At 24.7% G+C, this 21,875-nt stretch overlaps 2 protein-coding genes across 4 annotated transcripts in view; both read left to right on the plus strand.

Annotated features, from left to right (window-relative positions):
• The first annotated feature begins 18,017 nt into the window (after window positions 1-18,017).
• On the plus strand, window positions 18,018-19,449 carry LOC145834918 (uncharacterized). The gene is made up of 2 exons (XM_082942448.1): window positions 18,018-18,187; window positions 18,467-19,449. Exons 1-2 carry the CDS (start codon window positions 18,041-18,043, stop codon window positions 18,941-18,943), a joined length of 624 nt encoding a protein of 207 aa, XP_082798574.1. The 5' UTR covers window positions 18,018-18,040; the 3' UTR covers window positions 18,944-19,449.
• Window positions 19,450-19,600: 151 nt separating this feature from the next.
• Window positions 19,601-21,875, plus strand: part of LOC145833709 (CLIP-associating protein 1-B-like) — a 46,319-nt gene continuing 44,044 nt past the window's right edge. For all 3 annotated transcript variants that reach the window (XM_082940858.1, XM_082940860.1, XM_082940859.1), the window contains exons 1-3: window positions 19,601-19,705; window positions 20,203-20,340; window positions 20,693-20,771. In XM_082940858.1, coding sequence (XP_082796984.1) covers window positions 19,658-19,705; window positions 20,203-20,340; window positions 20,693-20,771 — 265 coding nt within the window. In that variant the 5' untranslated portion in view covers window positions 19,601-19,657. The remainder of the gene's footprint in view (window positions 19,706-20,202; window positions 20,341-20,692; window positions 20,772-21,875) is intronic.

A 21,875-nucleotide genomic window follows, 5' to 3' on the forward strand; every position in this document is an offset into this window, starting at 1 on the left:
ACAAGGTAAACTCGAACGCCATCCTAGGTCATTTAAACAATATTTACCTGAAAATTTGCTTGAATAAAATGCTAACGTAGCCAAAACAAAGCCAAAAATTATATCGGAAAATGATAAATTGATTACAAATATAAGATTGTAAAAACTAACCAAACGCATTTTGTCAAGGTTTTTTATTTCTGTATAGCACTTTTTTAATGCAAGGGTATTCAGAATAAATATTGCCACAGTAGAAAACCATATATACTTTCTTAATGTTGGGTCTTTGATTATTTCTTCTGCTGAACTTATTGGATTATTGTTACATTCATCTGACCTATCAGAACAGTCTATTTGGTTATCATTAACTTTAAAGCTACTAACTGAAACGGGAAATCCTGTGATGCAGTTAAAGTGTGTCTTACTTGAACAGTACTTTTCGTCAGACTGATCTTTGCAATCGAAGTTGAAATCGCACACTTTTTCAATTTCAATGATTTCACCTTGGTTATAGTCGCACATAAAATACCAAGAGCACTTTAGCACGCTATTCTTGCACACTGTATAAAACTTATTGTTTAAATAAGAATTTTTTTTATACGTTTCATCAATACGTTGAAAAGGGTCGTAGTTATTAGAACTTCGAATACGTATATAGTTAAGTAAATTAGAATTGTTAAAGTAAATAAGATCCTTTTCCACATTAAAAACTTCTGTTAAAGTAATTTTATCAAATAATAAAAAGTTAAAGAATTTGATAACTTTACAAAACTGATCAACTCTACTTGTTTTCAAACTTAAACTTTTTTCTTCTTTAGCAGGGCATTCAAAATGTTCATTACAATGAGCAGCTGAGTATGTTTTCAAGCTGTATGGAGTTTTTATTACTTTTTGTAAAATATCCTTTCTGAATTTGTTTCCCCCAACAACAATACTTAAATAACTTCCACTTGAAGTATACTGTCCAAGTTGAGAAGTTTTTCTCTTAATGTTAACATCTGTTATGTCTCTGAAACATCTGACATATTTCAACGTCTGTAAAGGATGCGAAACAATTTCTACTCTGCATTGATCACGACCTACCTTAACTTCTATCATCCATTGATACCGGATAAAAAGATATGCGAAGAGATAATAAAGTGGGTCTCCAAATGGGTTTAGTTTAAACACAAACATCGTCTGAAAACAAAGTTTATAGTCTTTAGCTCACTTTAGTATTTTAAAACAATTTTAACTTGTTTACATAGTAAAACCATTTACAATATAGAAATGCTTCTAAAAGTACTAATGATAGAGTTCTTAGCTTATCTTAGTGTAAACTTAAGTTTTATTTAATATAACTAACTAGTTTTTCTATTCGAAGTTTAGTTTTTAGAAATATTTAAAGACTTTTTATTATACTTATGGCTAACGCAAACAAAGCTTTTAGTATCACGTTAGAGTTTTTAGTTAAATATTTTTTATTCAACAGTGTAAATAATTTTATAAAAACAATGTGTTTTGACTTACTGAATTTTTCGCTGAAAAACCAACTGGTAATGGCAAATAGTATGATGCATGTCTATAATGATAGCCCGAAAAATATTTAGGATAAATATTAATTTCAATACCTTTTATACCTTTTACTTCGATCCCTTAAAGTCAAAACTAAGTTAAAAATAGTTTGAAAATATATTGCTATTGCACAAAAAAGGAACATCATAAAAACAATGATTTAGACTATTTTAATTTAAGAGCTTTTCTATGTAATGATAACAATCTATTATCTATGTGAATTAATCTTAGCTTAACTAAAATATTCTGAAGTTTAAGTGATGTAAACTTTACTTGTATAACGTTTGAAACTGGCCGTATTTTGACTACTGTTTAAGTGTAGTTTGAATTGAAAATATCAATTGTTAAAAATTCATAAAAACAAAAACTAGATAAGTAGTAAGTTATTTTGTTTGTTGTTTATATCCCTAAAAATAAATTGAACTAACCAACAGTGTACGAAAGTAAAATGTAATCAACAATTTTTTCCTTTTCAACAGTTGTTATTATTTCAGCACCACAATGATCTGTGTTAGTACTTGTTATGCCTGTATCTGAAAATAAGTATATAATTAAAAAAATATTAAAATGATAATGAAGTTTCTGTTAAGGTTCTTTTACGAACTATTAGGTTTTGTTTACTACTAACTTTGTTAATTACTTACCAGGAAAATAAGATTGTCTTACATTTCTATTTTTTTGTATTAAACAGCCCGCGAAGTTTGTATAATTTCTCTTTGTGTATTCTGTAAATTTCTCATTGCAGAATATGACACGTTTTTTCACATTTTGACAAATTGTAAAGTTGTTTGCCAGAACAATTAATATACATGTTAATAGCAGCTTCATCTGTTAATTTAGATAAAAACTATTTTCAAAAAACAATTAAACTATTTATTACACAAGTAAAGAATTGTACATTAAGTTAGTAATACAATGTACACTATTGCAAAATTAAGTTGCAAACAAAAATACTACTTTAAGAAATTAGAAATACTTATAATATTTTCATTTGTCAGAATTTAATATACTCAATGAAAATTTCAAACATATACAAATGACTACTAAAAAGCAGTTTTGACGTTTGTAACTGTTGAAACTTATTTCTATTCTAATATCAAACAGAAAGTTGTGTTTTAAAGTTCACATAATTAAAGTTATTCAAAAATGGATTAGCTTTAATAAAACATTCATTTGTTTTTTTGTTGTTTTAAAATATACTTTCATTGATATGAATAAATTAAGCAATATAGCATAAAAAACTATGTAATTCAATAATAAATTTACAAAAAATAAAAGCAAATATATATATTTTTTTTTTAAACTTAGTTTATGCAGTTTTATTCTAAAAATTTGTTATAAGTACGAAATTATTTTTACTAAAAAACCAAAATACTTAATTTAGTTAAAGTATTTAAAAATAGTTTAAAATGAACGACACAACTCAATTAATTTTTTTAAATGTTTATCGTTATTCTTTTTACTAATATGAAAACAAAAATAAACTAAGTTAAACATTTATAATTGTTATAAAGTTAAATGTTTTTTTACTTTATTATTCAGATAGCTTCAACATATCAACATTTAAAATTTTATTCAAGTTGTTAAAAAATTAGGACAAACAACGAAGTTCTAAAAAAGTACAAATAAAAATAGGCTTACACTTCGACAAAATAAGAGAATTACAAAGAAGTTTAGTTAGCTACAATACTTGTTTTTTTTTTTTTTTTGTTTATGATAATTCTTAAACTTTAAACAAAAGTTTCAACTTTTTGCTTAACATTTACATTTGAATTTAAAACTCGACAACAAAGTAAAGTTTTAATTTTGATCTTTTTTCAAGATGTGGCTTGACATTATATATTTATATTTTTAATTTAAAAATTATTTAAAATTACTTAAAATAAAAGGTATAAACTTTGAAATTTTTTGAAGAGTGATTTCAAAGCTGTAACTTAGCATTACAAAAAAATGAATTATTTTCAAACTATTTCACCACTTTAAAAGTTCACTGAAGTTGTGAAAACTTATTTGAACAAAAAAAAAACTTTGTTCATACTATTTGATATAAAATTTAGTTACTATTTAATCATTTTAAACGTAATAAAAGTTGTTTTAGTTAATACAGCTATAGTAGTAATAAAACTGAATGAAAAACTTTAAAAACTATATTAAAAACGTTTTATATAAAACTTTAAGGATTTAAGAATTAAAATAAAAGCTAAAATAACTTCAAAAAATAAGGATTTTAATAACTTTAGCACTTAAAACAAACATAATTGTTTTTTAAATTGTAACAGTTTTTTAGAATATTGGTCACTTATATTATTAAATTATATTATGTACTAACACTGTAATATTTTATATGTTTTCAATAAACAATGTCATAAATTTTCGTTGTATAATTATTTTATTTGTCTAAAAAAAAATATATAATACTGATAAATCTTTCTGTTTCAGAAATTAGTTTTTTGTTCATAATTAGTTAACTACCCTTCATTTTAATGTTTTAATTATTTGATAAAAATTTTTTTTATTGTACCTTATCATCTTATTATTTTTCTTAGAGCATAACTTGGCTAACTTTTGTTTTATATATAAAAGTAGCATTCTATTTAGAAGTTATCTAATTTGGAGTTTTTAAATTGTTAACCAGCATCTAAATTCTAGAATTGTAGTTTAAAATTTGTAATTCAAAAATTTGTTTGATAAAATTACATTTTAAATTTTTAAAACAAGCTGTTTCGAAACAATTTAGTAAATTTTACTTAACTTTAAATGGTAACACTTTATAAAGTTCAAAAAGTTATTTTTTGTTGGTTTATTCAAATCCATAACAATAAAACTCAATCGTTAAATATCACAATAAAAACAATCTACAACCATTTATTTGTTGACTATACGAATAACAAAACAAGTGTTATAATGTTTAAATACTTAAACTATTTGAAATCTAAATAATTTTTTAATGATAATAGTTTATGTTTCAACTTATCAACTTATGACTATATGAAAAAAAAAACAAATTATATAATATTTAAGTACTTAAACTATTTAAAATCTAAATACTTATAAAATACAAAACATGTACTTGCTGTTTTCAATTGAAATCATTCAAGTTGTATTTTGTATACCTTACAATTGCTAATATTAAATTTTTTTAAGTCCATTCTTTTCGTATGCTGTTTCATTTTTTATATTTTTAACTTTACCTGTAAGTTCATTGGAAGACATAATAGCTTCCTCAATTTCAAACAGCAAACGTTCCATTTCTCCTTCGATGTCGGAAATATGTCGTTTCAGCAGCTCAAACTTTTGTCTTTTCCTTTTAATTAAATTTTTCTGAGTTGTTCGGATTTTTTATATTTCAAAAAATTTTTATTTTGTTAACTTTTAAAACTAAAAAAAAATCTCCCAAGTTTAAGTTAATGTTTAATTTTAACAGCTAGTTTTTAACTTTAGAAGTAAATCAGCTTGAAAAATTAGATCATTAACTTAATTAAAGAAATTTTAAGTGTAATTTATAAATTTACCTCACATATACATAATTACTAAGAAAATTGTTCAACAACAAGCATTTCTAACCTAAATATATTGAGGAGTTAAATGTTTCAACATTAAAGTTCGCTTTTGTACTGTGGATTTTCTTGTGGATGATTATTTTTTTGAATTTTTTTATTGGTACTTTTGTCAAATACGGAGCTTAAACCTTCGCCACATAACCAAACTGAACTAATCTTACACAGATTTATCAAGAAGCGAAATTACTTTATCAGAGCTTTCATCAACGAAATGATTTCTACGGATTTTTCTACAGACATATTTCAGTGTAAATTCACAGAAACAAAACAAACTTTCTTTCAAATATGCAAGAAGGATAATTGCATGTTGTAAGTAAATTACGTCATAATTAAATTGCACGATGATATTTTATGAGTAAATTGAATTTTAGTTAGGTTTAACATAAAAGGAGTAATTTAAAGTTAATCATATTTTTATTGTAGAATATTATAGTTTTAAGTATCTCGAATCTTCCCTTGGTTGTGTGTTGATCTTCGTGTTTTTTTTTGGCTTTATCAAAATCGTTATAAAAAAAAAATTGTTTTAAATATAAGGAATACTAATAAATTTGTAGATTTTTTTGTTAAATAAAATAATTTCTTTTATTTGAAACGATTTTGATAAAGACAAAAAAATCACGAAGAGCAACACACAACCAAGGGAAGATTTGAGATACTTAAAATTATAATATGAGTTCTAATTGCCAACTGAAGAAGAATTTAAAAGTACTTTAGGCAATATAACGAATACTAATAAATTTGTAGATTTTTTTGTTAGATAAATTTTTTTTTTTTTTAAACGATTTTTGTTGTAGAAAATAGTTCAACAATTAAATAACTAATATTACTTTATGTTCGTATCACACATATTTATCTTAATAATAAATTTCTTGTTGTTTATAAAATTAAATATTTTCATTGCTTTTTGAAGTAGGACATGCTTATACATGTGCTTCATTATTTAAAGTAATTGTTTTAATACTAGTACTTTTAACTAACTTGCTAAAACATAAAAAAAATAGTAATTATAGAAACTTTTCATAGTATGTATTATTCCTGAGTTCTTTAATTTATAACGAGTTAATAACTTAAGCTGAACTATAATAACTATTTTTTCAACTTACATCAAAAACAAGAGTAAACATACTTCATAGTACTTTTCCCTAAAGTCGATATGTAACTGTTTACGTTTGTTAAACACATATAACATGTATCTTAAAATATGTAAAAAGTGTGAATAAACAAAACATACTTACTAAATCTTACAAAAAAGGTCTAGTTAAATTCAAGTAAAATACCAATACGTTTAAGTTACAAAAAAAAATTCTACTCAACTAAATAAAGCTAAATTTGCTAAAGTTTAGCCTTAAAAGATTTTTAAATTGAGCTTATTTCTAGATTATTACCATACTGACATAAAACTAAAAGTCACAGAAATAGCACGTGAAATTTTAGTTAATAAATTTATTCTTTCAAAAAATATACATAAGACTCAAACTTTCAGAACAATATATAATTCATGATTATTTCATCAGTTGTATACTGAGCAACAAAAATAGATCTCAAAACTAGCATATATAGTGAAAATGTAATCAACGTAAAAGTAATAATAATAAAGCAAATGATAATTAACAATACATAAGTACTGCTAATTACAAAGCAACTAAAAAAATTAATACAATATAATAAAAACTTAAAAAATAATTTAAGAAAATGACGAAAAAGTATAATCAAAATCTTTATTTTTGCACAATTTAGGTCTGCTTAACAAAATACAAATAGCCTCAAGTTTAGTTGAATCAAAATTTGAAAACAATTTTTAGTAATTTTAAGTCTTTTCAAGTTATAATTACTTGCACAATCAAGGTTATTTACTAGTAGTTCTGCAATAGCAGATCTTTTTGTAGCATTTACGACTCTAATAAATACACTTTTCTTATTACTCATACAAAATTCATCGGTACTTTTTTAAATATGCTCCTTTATCCTTTTGCTAAATTGTCTTGAGGTCATTCCGACATAACTAGCTTAACAGATGCAGTTAAACTGGTAAACTACTATACTTTTTTTTTAAATTGTGCTATCGGATCTTTGACCCAAGGTCTAATCTTTGGTTTGGACACAAAAATAACGTTCGGCTTTGCCGAATGATAAGTCCCACTTAGTAGTTGACAGATATTTTTTTCTAAAATTCTTGAGTTCTTATTGACATAAGGCAGTACTAAAGGAATTAAGCATTTCTCCGGCCCTGCTGGCTTTATACTGTTTAAAACTTTAAGATGTAAGTTAATTATTTTATTAACAAGTTCTTGTGGATAGCCATTTTTATTTATATCAGTTTTATCTGTTTTATTTCATCAGCAAATAATTTTCTTGAACAGATTTTATGTGCTCGATGGCAAAGCGTTCTTATCAAATTTGTCTTTCTCTTCATACTACAAAATAAATGAAAGTTTAAATAGTTCCCAGTAAAAGTTTTCTTTCTATAAACAGATGTCAAAAATTGGTTCTTGTGTCGTTTAACTAAAACGTCAAGAAAAGTCAATTCATCGTTATTTTTATTTTCTGGTGTAAATGTTATTGATGAATGTGTTTTGTTCAACACACTTAAGAGTTCATCAATTTCTTCCTCATCTTTTCCTAACACAAAACAGTTGTCGACATATCTATAATAAGTCACCTTGTACTTAGAGATCACCTTTCTATAAAGCCCATGTATACATTTGTCAAAGTTGGCCCTAATGAAAAGCCCATGGCTATTCCATCATGTTGGGAATACATTTGTGAGTTAAACGTAAATTGCACACCACTTGTTGATAACTTTAAAAGTTTACGAAAATTGTTTTTACTTATACTAATTGTCTCAAGTCTGTACAAAGTGTCAACACATATACTTAATACTTTGTCTAGCGGTACATTTATGAATAAACTCTTGACACCAAAGGATGCCATAAATGTATTATTTGAATTTAAAATTGTTATTTGATCAGCAAAAGAAAATGAGGCTTTTAACATAGAAGAAGATAAATGTTTCTTCTATAAATGTGGTAAGTTTGATAATGTTAACAAAGTTGAGGATGAAATTGTAAAAATCCTTAAAAGTTTACTTTTTACAAAAAAAATTATGAAGACATTTATAGTTTAATCAAACACATTGACTCACAATTTTTTCCTGAACATAACGTTAAAATGTATCCAATAGGTTTATGATTCGATTACTAAAAGGTTTTTATCGTACACCAGTTCCTTGGATCAAAACTTTAGCGTTTTATTTTATCATTCAATAAGCAAACATTAAACCTTGATAAATTTTAAAAGAAATTTAGTATTTTGATAATTCAAAACCATTAGTAGCTTTTTGTAAAAGCTTTAAACAGAAATAAAGTATTTTGTAACGTAATTTAATCTTTAGTTAAGTTTTTTTTTGTATCAAAAACTGTTAGTATTATTATTATAAAATGAATTATTTAAATTACACACTTTTTTTCTGACGTCCGTTATAGCTTAAACTTTGTTTATGATATTTAATTAATCGGAATATTTTATTTGTAAATTATGCTTTTTTTTTCCATTATACATTAAGCTGCCACCGTATCAATATTTTTAGCAATTTTGTTAGCGAGTTAATGTATATATTTAAAATTAACAATCAATTGAACACCTTAACTATTTTAATTAGATGTTAAGAGACAGTATTTAATAGTTTATAATAATTTTAGTTGAGTTTTTAGACAAATTTTTTACCATTGGCTTTTATTTTTATAGATTACCTTTGCGATGAATTTATTTAGGAGTTAATTTATTAAGTTTTAATGGTTTAGTATTAGTTCATTAATGAACAGTTAATACTTTTTTAATTTTAAGTTAATATTTATCATTCAAAACAGTATAAAAAGTGTTCCAAAATATTTAAACTTATAGTACAATAAATGAAATTTTTAAAATATTATTTTATAGGTTGTTATTTTTAATAAAATTAAAACATATATTTTCTATACAAAACAATGTGCTTTGTTGTGCTAACAGCTAACTGGTTAACTTATTTTTATAAAATTGTCGCTATAGAACAAGCCTTAATTTTAAGTGAAAGCGAGTAAACGTTTTTTCAGTAGTAAATTTCTTAACTTCTTGAGTTCTTAAAACTCCGTTATGTGTTTAATAAATTACTTAAACATATGTTTAAAAAAGAGTTTGTCATAAAAAGTTTTATTTAAACAACTAACCTAAGTTTTTAATTTGTTCTGCTATCGATTTAAAGAACTATGCTAACAATTTTTTAGTAAAAACTGACTGAAAGTTTAAACTTTTTAATTTTAATTAAAGTCTGACATTTTTTGTCTGTGTTGTATTTAAATTGTATATATGTTTTTAACTTTAACGTTTTAATCCAGAATGTTAACAGTCTTATTTTGTGCCACTCGCTATATGGCGCTCTACTTACAAACTTTTTGTTTGGGTCGTTGGGGAAAAAGAACAGAAAATCAAAGAGAAAGAAAACAATTGATGTTTGAGGGCGAATTTGTACATGCTTCATAACTGGTGCAAAAATCTTCTAACTTTGTATTAAAATGGGTCAAATATGTAATTTTATATTAATTTACAGATGCAATTGTTAAAAGACTTTACAATTTCATATCGCATCATAAAAAAGTACGAGCATAAAGTTAATTTTATAGACAAATTTATAAATTTTTCAAAAAACATAAAACTTTAATGTCAATTATTTTCCTTATCTTAAAAGCTATCTAAAATTTTTTTTTTTATTTTAGAGAACGCACCTTTGTCTTTAATTTAAGAAAAAAAAAATTTGGTTTAGGGTTTGAATTATTTCATGGGGTCCCTCCAAAAATAAAGGGTTTTTTTTTCTTTTTTTCATTCAAATTGCATTACAACCAAAAATATTTTTTTTTTTTTAATATTTTTTTTTTTGATTTCCCTTAGTTTGCATGTTATTTAAACTCTTAAATAGTTATTTTATAAATAATGTTAATATCTTTTACGATTTGGCCCCAAAACAAAATGATGTATATTACACTATAATTTGCCTTGGCCGTTTCCAAGATAAAAAATTGATAAAAGGAAAAAAACAATTAATAAGAATGTGAATTACAACAAATTTAATTAAATTATTATAGTTTATTTAAATTTGTTTTAATTTACATTCTTATTAATCGTTTTTTTCCTTTTATCAATTTTTTATCTAGGAAACGGCCAAGGCAAATGATAGTGTAATATACATCATTTTGTTTTGGGGCCAAATCGTAAAAGATATTAATATTTTTTATAAAATAACTATTTAAGAGTTTAAATAACATTCAAACTAAGGGAAATCAAAAAAAAAATATTTAAAAAAAAAATTTATTTTTGGTTATAATGCAATTTGAATGAAAAAAAGAAAAAAAACCCTTTATTTTTGGAGGGACCCCATGAAATAATTCAAACCCTAAACCAAATTTTTTTTTTCTTAATTTAAAGACAAAGGTGCCTTCTCTAAAATAAAAAAAAAAATTTTTAGATAGCTTTTAAGATAAGGAAAATAATTGACATTAAAGTTTTATGTTTTTTGAAAAATTTATAAATTTGTCTATAAAATTAACTTTATGCTCGTTAAAAAAGTTCCATTAATCATAATATTATGTTGTGTTTAATTCAAAATAGTTGCATTGTTGGACTATTATGATAAATTAGCAGTGCTGGTTTGAAAAAAGGTACTGTTTGTCTATTGAACAACAGAAAAACACTTCAAAAGTTCGATCTAACCTTGTACAATTTTTTTTTTAATTATTGTGTTATACTGTTGATCATTTATTGTTTGTATTATTTATTGTGAGTTTACATTAAACTGAAGCATATAATTATGCTGCTTAAAATTAGTTTTTTTTTTTTTTTTTTTTTTTTATGGTAAAAAAACATCAGTCTCAAACTCTACCCCTTGCAACGATAAACGTTTTCTGGGGAAAAGTGAGTGTGTTACATCATATGTAATTTTACCTGCCCCATTAATATTTAACTTTAACTATCCAAAAATAAAATAAACAAAAAACTATCTTTTAAACAAATAAAAAGCCCTTGGTGACACGCCATTTGGAGAACACTCACAAGGCTAAAATCTCAACACTAAAAACCACAAAGTGTGGGAAAATCATGAAGCTCAAATCCCCAAGTAAGTGTTCACCGGCGCTACAACAAAAAAATCACACCAACAATCCAATCATGTGATCACCGCCACCAAAGTGAACTCACAATCAGCTGTTGAGCAAATGCATAAAACTAGTATTATAATGAATACATTAGCATTAAATAACTATCTTAAAGCTTGATAATTAACTAATTTACTGAAATGGTACTCAGAAAAAAAAATCTAAAAATTAAGCTAAATTAGAAAAAATAAATAAATAAAAATAAATAAATAAAAATTAAACAAAAACTATTAAGAAGAATGTAGTTTCTGAAACTTGTATTGGTGGAATTAATTTTAGTCTAATAAAAGTAAGAAAAAAAAAATTATATTTATGCAATAATAATTAATATATACAGCTAACAAATAAATATAACAAAAATATAATAAAAACTGGATAGTAGCAAAAAAAAAAAAAAAAAAAAACAATCACGCACAACCATACAATACCCATCAACAGACCAAAACCAGCCAATCATGATCAGAGTAGACACAATCAAAATTGACCATACATATAATAAGAGAAACAGATAAAAATAACAAACAAAAGCAATTAATCAAAATCTGCATGCAACACAAAATATTCAACCACAGCACTCTAAACCTACTCAGTATACTGGCTCAACAAGAATTTTTTGTAACTATATTTAAACTGATCTTTTTTTAGGTTTTTAAAAATTTCTGGAACACTAGACCACAACTTAGGGCCCAAATACTTGAAGGAGTTTAGGCCAAGTTGTGTTCTAGATCTTTCAATAACAAAATTATTATTTTTTGAATGTCTTGTATAGTGTGTATGAACCATACTTACTGGAGTAAAACAACTGTGGTCAACCTCAAATCCTCTCAAAGTATTCAGCATCAACTTACAAACTTGCAAATTAAACACCTCATTAAATTTCAGTATACCAGTTTTTAAAAACAATGAATTTGTAGGAGTCAGTGCAGGTACGCGACAAACATATCTTACAATTCTTTTTTGCATACAAACAATTGGTTTCAAATGACAACTAGCAGCACCACCCCAAACAGATATACAATACAGGATATGAGGATAAAACAAACTATAATACACCATTTTCAAAGTACTCGTGTCCAAATAATATCTTAATTTTGACATCATAAAACAACTTCTTGAAAGCTTAGACTTAAGGTACTTTAAATGTGCCTTCCAATTTAAATTATCGTCTAATACCACACCTAAGTATTTAATATTTTCACTCTGCTCAATCACAAAACCATTTACCTTAACACTGAATTCATTCTTTTTTGCAGTTCTATTAAACAGCAAAAACTTAGTCTTTGAATAATTAATAAACAATCTATTTTTACACAGCCATTCATCAATTTTCTTCAACTCCATATTTATAACAACATTAACATGGTCAATATCACAATGTTGATAACTCAGACAAGCATCGTCTGCAAACAATCTCAATTTAATATTTGTAGCTGAAAATATGTCATTTATATATACAAGAAACAACAATGGACCAAAACAAGAACCCTGAGGTATCCCAACATTCAAAATTTCACGCTCAGAAACAACATTAGTTTTATTTCACACAAGTGAATTACTATATGAGTATTTGTAATCTAAGAAAGCTATATTGTCAATTTTTACAAAGTAAACAGTGTTAAGCTAAATTATCAAAAGATCTTCTCCACACCATTCCATTGACCATTTTATTTTTTGTTTCATGCTTTAGTTTTTTTTAGGCTTATAATATTAGTTTTAATGTTGTTACAGAATAAATATTTCTGAAGTAATTATATACTTAAAATTCTTAATACTAATATTTACTGATTTAATTGATTGCAGATAAATTTTTACTTCATTTAGTAAGATATATTTAACATTTTTTTTAACCACTATAAATTGAATTAATTTTAATATGGTTTATAAATAAAACATTAAGTACATACAATATCTAATGTAATTAGAAATACAGTGTTATATTGAATTAGTAAGTGTTGAAAATCTAATTCAATATCATAATGGTCATCTCTGAAACAAGTTCAAATAATTAGTTGTGTTTTTTGACTTTTTCATACAAATTTAAATTAAAAAAAGTGGTTGTGCACTCAAATTAAAAACTATGACTTTTCTTGAGCATATTATTTTATGTATTTTTATTTACTTATATTCTTTTATCAACAAATTTTTAGTTTAATTTTGCTGTGTAGTCATTTTTGTAAAATGTTTTTAATATAAGCATATAGACTGCATTTTTTCATTGCAAACTATCTTGAAGATTTAAAAACTTAATAAACGTCTATCTACTTATTTTGATCAAAAATATTTCCAGAAACTTTCTATAGTTTTAAATAAATGATAAAACGATGTTTGTAAATATTGAAAACAGGTTTGCCTCACACTCAGGCTAGTTAGAATTTTCAGAAATCTTGTTTGATTTTGGTTAATTTTTACTTACTTAAGACTTTATTAATACTCAGGCTAACTCAGGATAGTTAAATTTGTTTTTAGGAAACTCAGGCTAGTATTTTGTTAGATATTGAGTGAGTTTGGGTATTGATAGTTTTAAGTATTTGGTATTTTGTAACCAGTTTAAGTTCTATATTTGTATTGTTTATGTTACATTTTTGATTTTAATTGTTAAATATTTTTTTGTGCGTTAGCTCTACTTAAGTGTATTAAAGATAGTTTTATAGTCATTTATAAACATTATGTATGAAAGGATATATACACAGTCCTCTAATATATTTAAAAATAAATTATGAATATATGTTATATAAACAAAGTGCAGTGGTTCTCAAAATCTTAAAAACCTGTGTAGCTAGCTTATCACTTATAACTTTTTAATGCATAGTAGTAGATAATCAAATTTAAGCTTTTTCTCCACTTGAAATTGCTTTAAGGGCATAGGGGGGTAAACACCCTTTTTTGGTTTTTGAAAGGCGAAAAAGACTATTTCACTAAAAATCTATATTCTCTACGTTTTTTGAGATAACTACCTCAAATTTTCAGGAAATGTTCCTTGATATATTTAGAAAATTCTGTTGGAAAGAATTAAAAAAAAAATAAATAAAAAATAAACAAAAAAAACAGTTTATTTTATTGCTTTTGTTATAATTTTTTTAAATTTTTAAATATTTTTAAATTCTGTTTTGACAGAATTTTTAAAATATTGCAAGGAAAATTTCATGAAAATTTGAGGTAGTTATCTCAAAAAACATAGGAGAAGATAGATTTTTAGTGAAATAGTCTATTTTTGCCGTTTAAGTTTGCGCCTTCCATAAGGATCCTGTTGTTGCCTCCAACTTTGACAGGCTATATCTCAAAAATTATTTTGAAGTTTTTAAGTCTGTAAAAATAATTTTGTAGCTTGGTAAAAACTATATAAAATAAGATCAAAAAAAGGTGTTAACCCTCATATGCCCTTAATAAAATCTTATTTTTAAACATAATCAAACTTATAACAATAAAGAATAGGTAGAATAATATAACTTGACTGATTAAGTATATTAAAGAAAAATTTTCTACTTAAAGTTTTTCCTTTGCTCACTAACATAAATTGCATGCAGACTGGTGTAAAGGACACAAACAAGCATTTTTTTGAGGTTTTAAGATAAACTCAGGCTAGTTTATAGTCACACTTTCTAGTTTTTTTGGCAACCATGCAAAAAATAAAATTTTTAGAAAGAATAAAAACAAACAAAGGTGGTTTTAAAATAAAAGTTACAGCTTTTTATAAAATAATTCTTTCAGTTGAATTAGTAGTTGTTATATTTGTTCAAATATTGTTAATAAAATAAATGTAAAAATATGAAGAATATTAATTATTGACCTAAGAAGAATATAAGTTTTTAGAGTAATAATTATAGGCTTTTTTAATTTTTATAAGGATCTTATTAAGTTCACTAACTTTAGTTTCCTATATCTTAAAGTTGTTTAAAAACTTTTAAGTGGGAAAACTTACAAGATAGCTAAGTTTAAACTATACAAGTCAATATCTAATTGTAAAAAACAAGGTTGAGCTTCTATGATGTTGAAAATTTAGCTGTTAAATGCTTAAGATTTTAAACATGGTGTTGTTAAGGTTTAAAAAGTATTGATAAAAGTGAAATTTATTTTACTACTTGATTTAAGTTACAAGGTTTCTTTTTTTTGTATATAGATTCAAAGCTGACTGCAATTTAATAATAAAAGCAACTAATGCTTACTAGTTTTTTGTTAAAGTTTCATTTATATTTTTGAAATACAAATTTAACTTTATAAAGACTTGCTTTGAATTATTTACTTGTTTTTATATGTTTATTAAGCATTTTCTAGTTTTTTTTTGTTTTTTGTTGAAAGGTTTTTAACAAATTTTCAGTTACTAAGTGGTCAATTTCGCAGTGCAAGTATTGTGTTCATTATACATACATTTACAAATTAAATTTACAATTCTTTATGATAATATTTATCTGTTTTGTATTAAAGTATACTAATATTAAAATTATGAGTTTAACAGCAAACCTACTAGGGTTCTACGTTTGAACAAATTTAAAGAGATGTGTGTAAGGTTTTTTTTTAAACAGTTTAATATAGTACCAAATTTCATTAAAATGGCTTATCAGTAATAAAATTTTGAAATTTAATTTTATTTATAAATGTAAAGATGAACAAATAGTTTATTAACTTTTTTTATAAACATTTTTTAACTAATTACAGTAGTTTTAACTCTTAATGCTGAACTTTTGAATAATTAGAAATAAGATACTTTCTAAAGTATTCAAGAAGGTTTTTGAATATTTTCCAGTGATATTGAAATACTATAATTGAAAGTTGCTCCTGCACTAAGTTAAACAATGTTTGTAGCAAATACTTTTCATGGTGTTATTTATAGATACCATACTGTATAAAATGTTTACAACTAACTTTAGAAACAAACTTTATTTTATAAAATAAAACATTGATTCTATGATAAAGAAAGTACAAAATATCAATATAAAAAGTAAGTGGGAGACGATAATAAACTGTTGCTGAGCCAATGGTTCTTGATTAATATTCATAGTTTAGGTCAAAGTCTTGCACACACCTAAAGTCTTCTTTAAAGTAAATACATCAGAAATTTTATTTATGGTAAGTATTACACGTTAAGGGGTCCGAATTTTTTACTAAATATACTATTTGCTATTCTATGAAACCTTAAAGTATAAGCAAGAAATCATTTTTAAAGAATATAAAAATTTCATTTAACTTTAGAGTCATCTTTATAAAAAGTTTCCAATATAAATTTGAAACCAGTTTTTGTGTCAGTTTCTTAAAGTCTTAAAAAATCATTAAAAGCCTCTTTATCTTCTTTTTTGATTTTTGCTAGAAACCTTATCTTTTTAGGAAATGTTCCTTCAATACATATTTAAATAAATCTGTAAGAACAAGTTTCTAAAAAGTTAAAAATAAAAGTTTTATGTTTAAAAAAAATGTTTTTAGTGTACTTTATAAATAAATAAGTTTGTTTTTAAAGTAAATAAAAAAATCATTCTGATACTTTTTTGAATTTTATAAGGATCAGACTGAAAAAGTTTAAAAACTATCGCTCAAAAATTGTAGTAGACATATTTTGTGTTAAATGAACTGTTCTTGTCTTTTTTGTAGGGGGAACTGCTCAAAATTGCACAAAGACAATTTTGCACAAAGGGTTAATTTTGCACAAGTTACAATTTTTGATCAAAACATTGTAATTAAAATTGATAAAATTTGTCTTTGTGCAATTTTTTCTTTGTGCAATATTGTCCGCTTGTGCAAAATTGACATCTACCCGCCATAAGGAGCCTATGAAACTTATAAAGTTTGATTGATTATGTTATAAAAGTTACATTAATTGAAAAGTTTTTGAAAAGGAATTGGTAGCATAGTTTCTATTAAAAAATATAAGACTTAGATGCAAAAAAAAAAACCCTGTGACCTTGAATTAAATTTAAAAGTTTACCAGAAAATAAGAAATTAGTAGTAAAAATAATCTGAACAGAATAAGTTATTTAAAGAAAATAATTTCCCTTGATTTTGTTTTTGGAGGTTTACTGGTATCCCTGCTAATAGGTAATATGAGATCAAAAACTTTTACTTTGTAGTAGCTGTTAGTTTTTAATTTTAATTGTTTTTTAAATTCACTTATTTTGAAAAGAAATAACAGTTTTAAATATATTTTTCATAAGTCCATAGCTCTGTACATGCATTTTATGAACAGAACATCTTAAACGGAATATATTTTTGTGATATACAGTTTTTATATAGTATAGTTATATAGTTTGTTGATTATAAGATTTTTTTAAATTGAAATTAATATTATTTAACTAGTAAATTAGTACTCTAGTTGATAGTTTAATACTTATTTTACTTTGTTATGTAATTATTAAAATATGTTTTAGTTGTTTAATACTATAAAAGTTAGAACACATGGTAAATGTGTTTCTAATTTCAAGTAAGTATTCTAAAATATAGTTTTTATTTATATTTTACTTAACTAGGCAAATACAACTATAACTTAGCTAACTTATTTATAGGGTTGTTTAAAAATATAAAAGAAAAAATACTGATTGAATAGAAATTTAATATTTGTTTAGTCAAGTATCTGATAATATTGTTTGATATACTGGATGCATTAATAGCTTTTACATAAAATAATTGCTTGACTTACTTAACATTTACAAGTTGTTTAAAACTGTGAAAATGTGAAAATGTAAAATTGTGAAAAAATAAGAATTACATTTAATGTCCTCACTAGTGCCAAAACCAAACAATACTTTTACACAGCTTTAACTTTTAAACTAAACGCCAGCAAAAATGTCAAAGAGAGTTTTTCAGAAGACCATTGAGCATTTGGCGAACAAGTACACCAACTATGACGACCAAATGGACTGTGTTATCAGCACCAAACACGGAAAAGTTGTGGGCAGGGGCAGGCATAAGTGGCTCAACAAAGTCATACAGGTGCGTTTTTGTAGTTAGAAAAAAAGTGCTGCAGCATATTGTTCTAACTTTCAATGTTATGTAATAAGTGCAGGTTTCTATTTTCTATTCTTAATTCAAATATTTTCAATGGCTAAAAAAATATATATTTCACTTATGAAAGTTTTATACCTTAATACTATTATATAAATATTTAAATTTTTGTTAAATTTAGATATGCTATTTTAAAAAGCTAGCTATAAAAGTTATTTATTTTCATTGTAAAAGTTCGAGTACCTAAATATGTTTTTCAATGTACAGCTTGACAAAGACGTTTTGGAGGAAATAGACTGCACGTTGGACGAGATACAGTCAGTGACGGGGTCAGACTCCCACCAGAAAGAAGCTTACGACTCCGCTTGCCTTGACCTCTCCCAACATCTATTTTCAGAAGATGAATTCGAAGAAGGAGGCTCTGTGAGGCAGATTTTAGAGCCCAAGACAAGTTTGAAGAAAAGAAGCCGCCCAAAAAAGCAAGTGTTTGAAACCAAAAATTTGAAAACTGCTCCAAGAAAAAGAGGTTGTCCAAGAAAGCCAATGTTTGAAAACAAAACTGCTCCAAGACTGCTTTTTCCGGATAGTAAAGGTCGTACCATAAAGAAAAGCAAAGTTGTTTCGCAGGACCTTTTCAATGATAAAAAGAATTTTAAGCAAGGAGAGTCAGACAATGAAGAGGATTTTGACTCTTTGCTTAATGAAGTGTTAGACAGTTCTTACTTGGAATATCTTAGTGACTAAACAATTTGTCAGGATTGCGTGAACAAAATTTGTATTTTCTCAAGTAGGGGCGTTTGAGTTTTAAAGTGTGTTGGCAGTTTTAAAAAAATGTTAATAATGTAGTTAATGGTTGAATTTTTCAGATCTTTAAAAATAAAATGTTAAGTTTGGAATGATTTTGTAGTTTTTATTCATTTATATTTTAATTTTTATGAAGTTTTCTTTGCTTATTTTAATTCTATGGTTAGGTAATACATTAGGATATATTTCTGAGAAAAGAAAAACAAAAAATATCTTTGAAATATTAGTGTATACATTTTTTATTAACTTTAACAATGTGCTTATATAAAGTTGCTTTTTTTTTTTGCTTTTGTACAAGATAGTTTTTACTGTGAAAATTAAGCAAAAACATTTCGTTAATGATTTATAAGGTTAACTGCATCATGATAAATAATATTTTTACTTTATAATAGTTTTTGAAACAATTCCAGTTTTTTAAATGAAATTTATAATAAACCTAAAGTATGCTGTTATTTGTATTTAATGTTTTGTACATTTACTTGGACTTGTTGAATTTTAGTTAAAACTGAAATCTATTCTAACTCTTATTGTAAGTTTTTTTGAAAATTATATTGTTAGTTTAATGTACATAAGTTTGGTTCACATAAAAACAGGGTGCTAATAGTTAAAACTAGACGGATCGAAAAGGTTAAATTGGTACTGAAAGGAAGAAAAATGACTGAAATGGACCAGGAAACTGCCCTGATTATAGTTCAGTATGAGGTTGGTGTTTTAAAGTGGTGTATTTTTAACTGTAACCAACACTTGTAATTTGGCAGAATAAAGTATGGTAATAAAAAGGTATGAAATATAAAAGTTGTAAAGTTAAAAATTTAAACATCAGGATTTATATCCACAAGTTGAAACAAAAATTTGTTATTTTAGATAACATGATATATTAAAATCATATCATTTGTATAAATTAAGCACGTTTGAAATTTTTATATATTTTAGTTGAATGATATATGCTATAATATAACAAAAAAATATTTAAGAATCAATTACCTTTTTACCTTTTTATAAAATTTAGAATCATGAAAAAAATTATAATAGTTTTAAGTATTTTTTAGTTAGAATACATTCATCAAAATAATTATTTTCATCAGTAATCTACTTAGTAAATTAAAAAAAAGCTTGAAACCTTTATTAAGTCTAAAGAACGAAGTTAAATGTTTAATTTTGCGTAAAACAGTTCTCACATTAAAACAATTGTAATTTAGAACATGAAGGACAAGCTGGAAGGAGGGGACAAAATAATAAAGTTTTTATCAGACAAGGGCCAGCAGTTGAAGTGGAATAATGTGGACAAAATTATCGACTCACTGGCCAAAAAGTGGGTCGCCTCCAGCAACTTCAAGGTAAATATTAGTTTTTGTGTTTTTTCCAAAACTTGGTTTGTTTGCGATAATGTATGATTAGCATCTGGCAATCCCAAGGTTTTCTTATCGTTTTTTTACATTTGTCACATTTGTTACATAGCTTTTTACATAGCTGTTATAACGATCAAATATTCTTTGGATATCTTCAGAGGTTTTTTAAAATTAAGAGTCTATATTTTTTTCCTTGCATTCCTTTAGTTTCAATTTTCTTTGTTATTTATTAAGGCGATTATTTTTTTATTCAAATAAATTTATTAAAAAAAAGGTTAAAGACCGGAAACTAAAGTAGTTTAAGTCTTACATTTTTTACCATGGAAATTTTAACAAACAGGTCGCGCTGAAAGGATTGGATATATTAAACCTGCTTTTGGGATGCATTCAAAAAGAATTTAGTCATTATTATCATTTGAGTAAGTTAAAATGTCTTTACTATTACTTGATTGAGTTATAATGTCATTACTACCACTTGAGTGAGTTAAAATGTCATTAGCAATATTTTAAATTATGAACAATTGTTGAGCGAATGTAGTTTGTAGGTTTCTATATGGTAATATTTTACAGAAAAAAGCACATTATCTTTTATTAAAAATGATTAAGAATAAAAAAATGTAATGTTGCGAATGCAATACATTTACTAACACATATTACAAGCCTTTTGTTTCATATGATGTTTATTGTGCATGTTAGCTAAGTTTTTTCACACATGTAAAAATTATAAACATTAAAATGTGTTTAGAATAAAAAAAATATATATTTTAGAGTAACAATTTTTAACAAAGTTATCAAAAAAAGTAGTTTTTACAAGGTGGTTAAATGTTTGAGTTTATAAATATTGTTTAAGAATCTTTATAACTTAAGTGACTGTACTATAGGTTTCAAATAACCTTTTTGAGTAAACTTAGTAGTTTAGTTGAAACTTGTTAAAAAAAAATTTATTGTTTAAAATAAACCATTTTATTTGTTAAATAATTTAGCTTAAAAATTGTTTGAACTGAAATGTAATTGTATAAAACAAAACTAATTATTTAGTTACTGTAACAGTCGATCACAGCATTAAACATATCTATTTATTTTTATATTAAACGTTTTTCGTTATTGTGTTAATTAAACCACTAATTTCTATTTTACTTGAATAGAATACTTGTAGAAAGTAAAAGTTATAAATGCAATTAAAAGGAAAAATAATTAAACTTTTATTTATAAAATTAAGCTTACACTTTTGAAAACTAACTATGATTTTATTGAATTAGTTGTTTCATGAAACATTACTTAATATTTTGTTTGAATAAAATTATTATCTTTTAAATGTTAAACCTTTTTAATTGAATTTTATTAACTAAGTTAAAATTTTTGATGCAATTTATGATATTCCTGGTTTAATTTTTTTAACGAAAATCTTGTTTGTAAATATTATTTATGAATATTTTTTAAAAATAATTTACAAGTCATTTGTTTGTAAAAATGTGATTTAGTCGTTTTTGATTTGTTGTTGCTGGTGTTTTAAATTAATAAAA

Source organism: Thalia democratica, chromosome 4 (genome assembly GCF_965202585.1).
Source record: "Thalia democratica chromosome 4, ktThaDemo2.hap1.1, whole genome shotgun sequence".
NCBI classification, from domain to species: domain Eukaryota; kingdom Metazoa; phylum Chordata; class Thaliacea; order Salpida; family Salpidae; genus Thalia; species Thalia democratica.

Bases quoted from the DNA above. Each gene is read 5' to 3' on its own strand.
- LOC145834918 (XM_082942448.1), top strand. From the start codon at position 18,041: ATGTCAAAGAGAGTTTTTCAGAAGACCATTGAGCATTTGGCGAACAAG. The intron at 18,188-18,466 runs GTGCGTTTTTGT...TTCAATGTACAG, and splicing joins GGCTCAACAAAGTCATACAG to CTTGACAAAGACGTTTTGGA.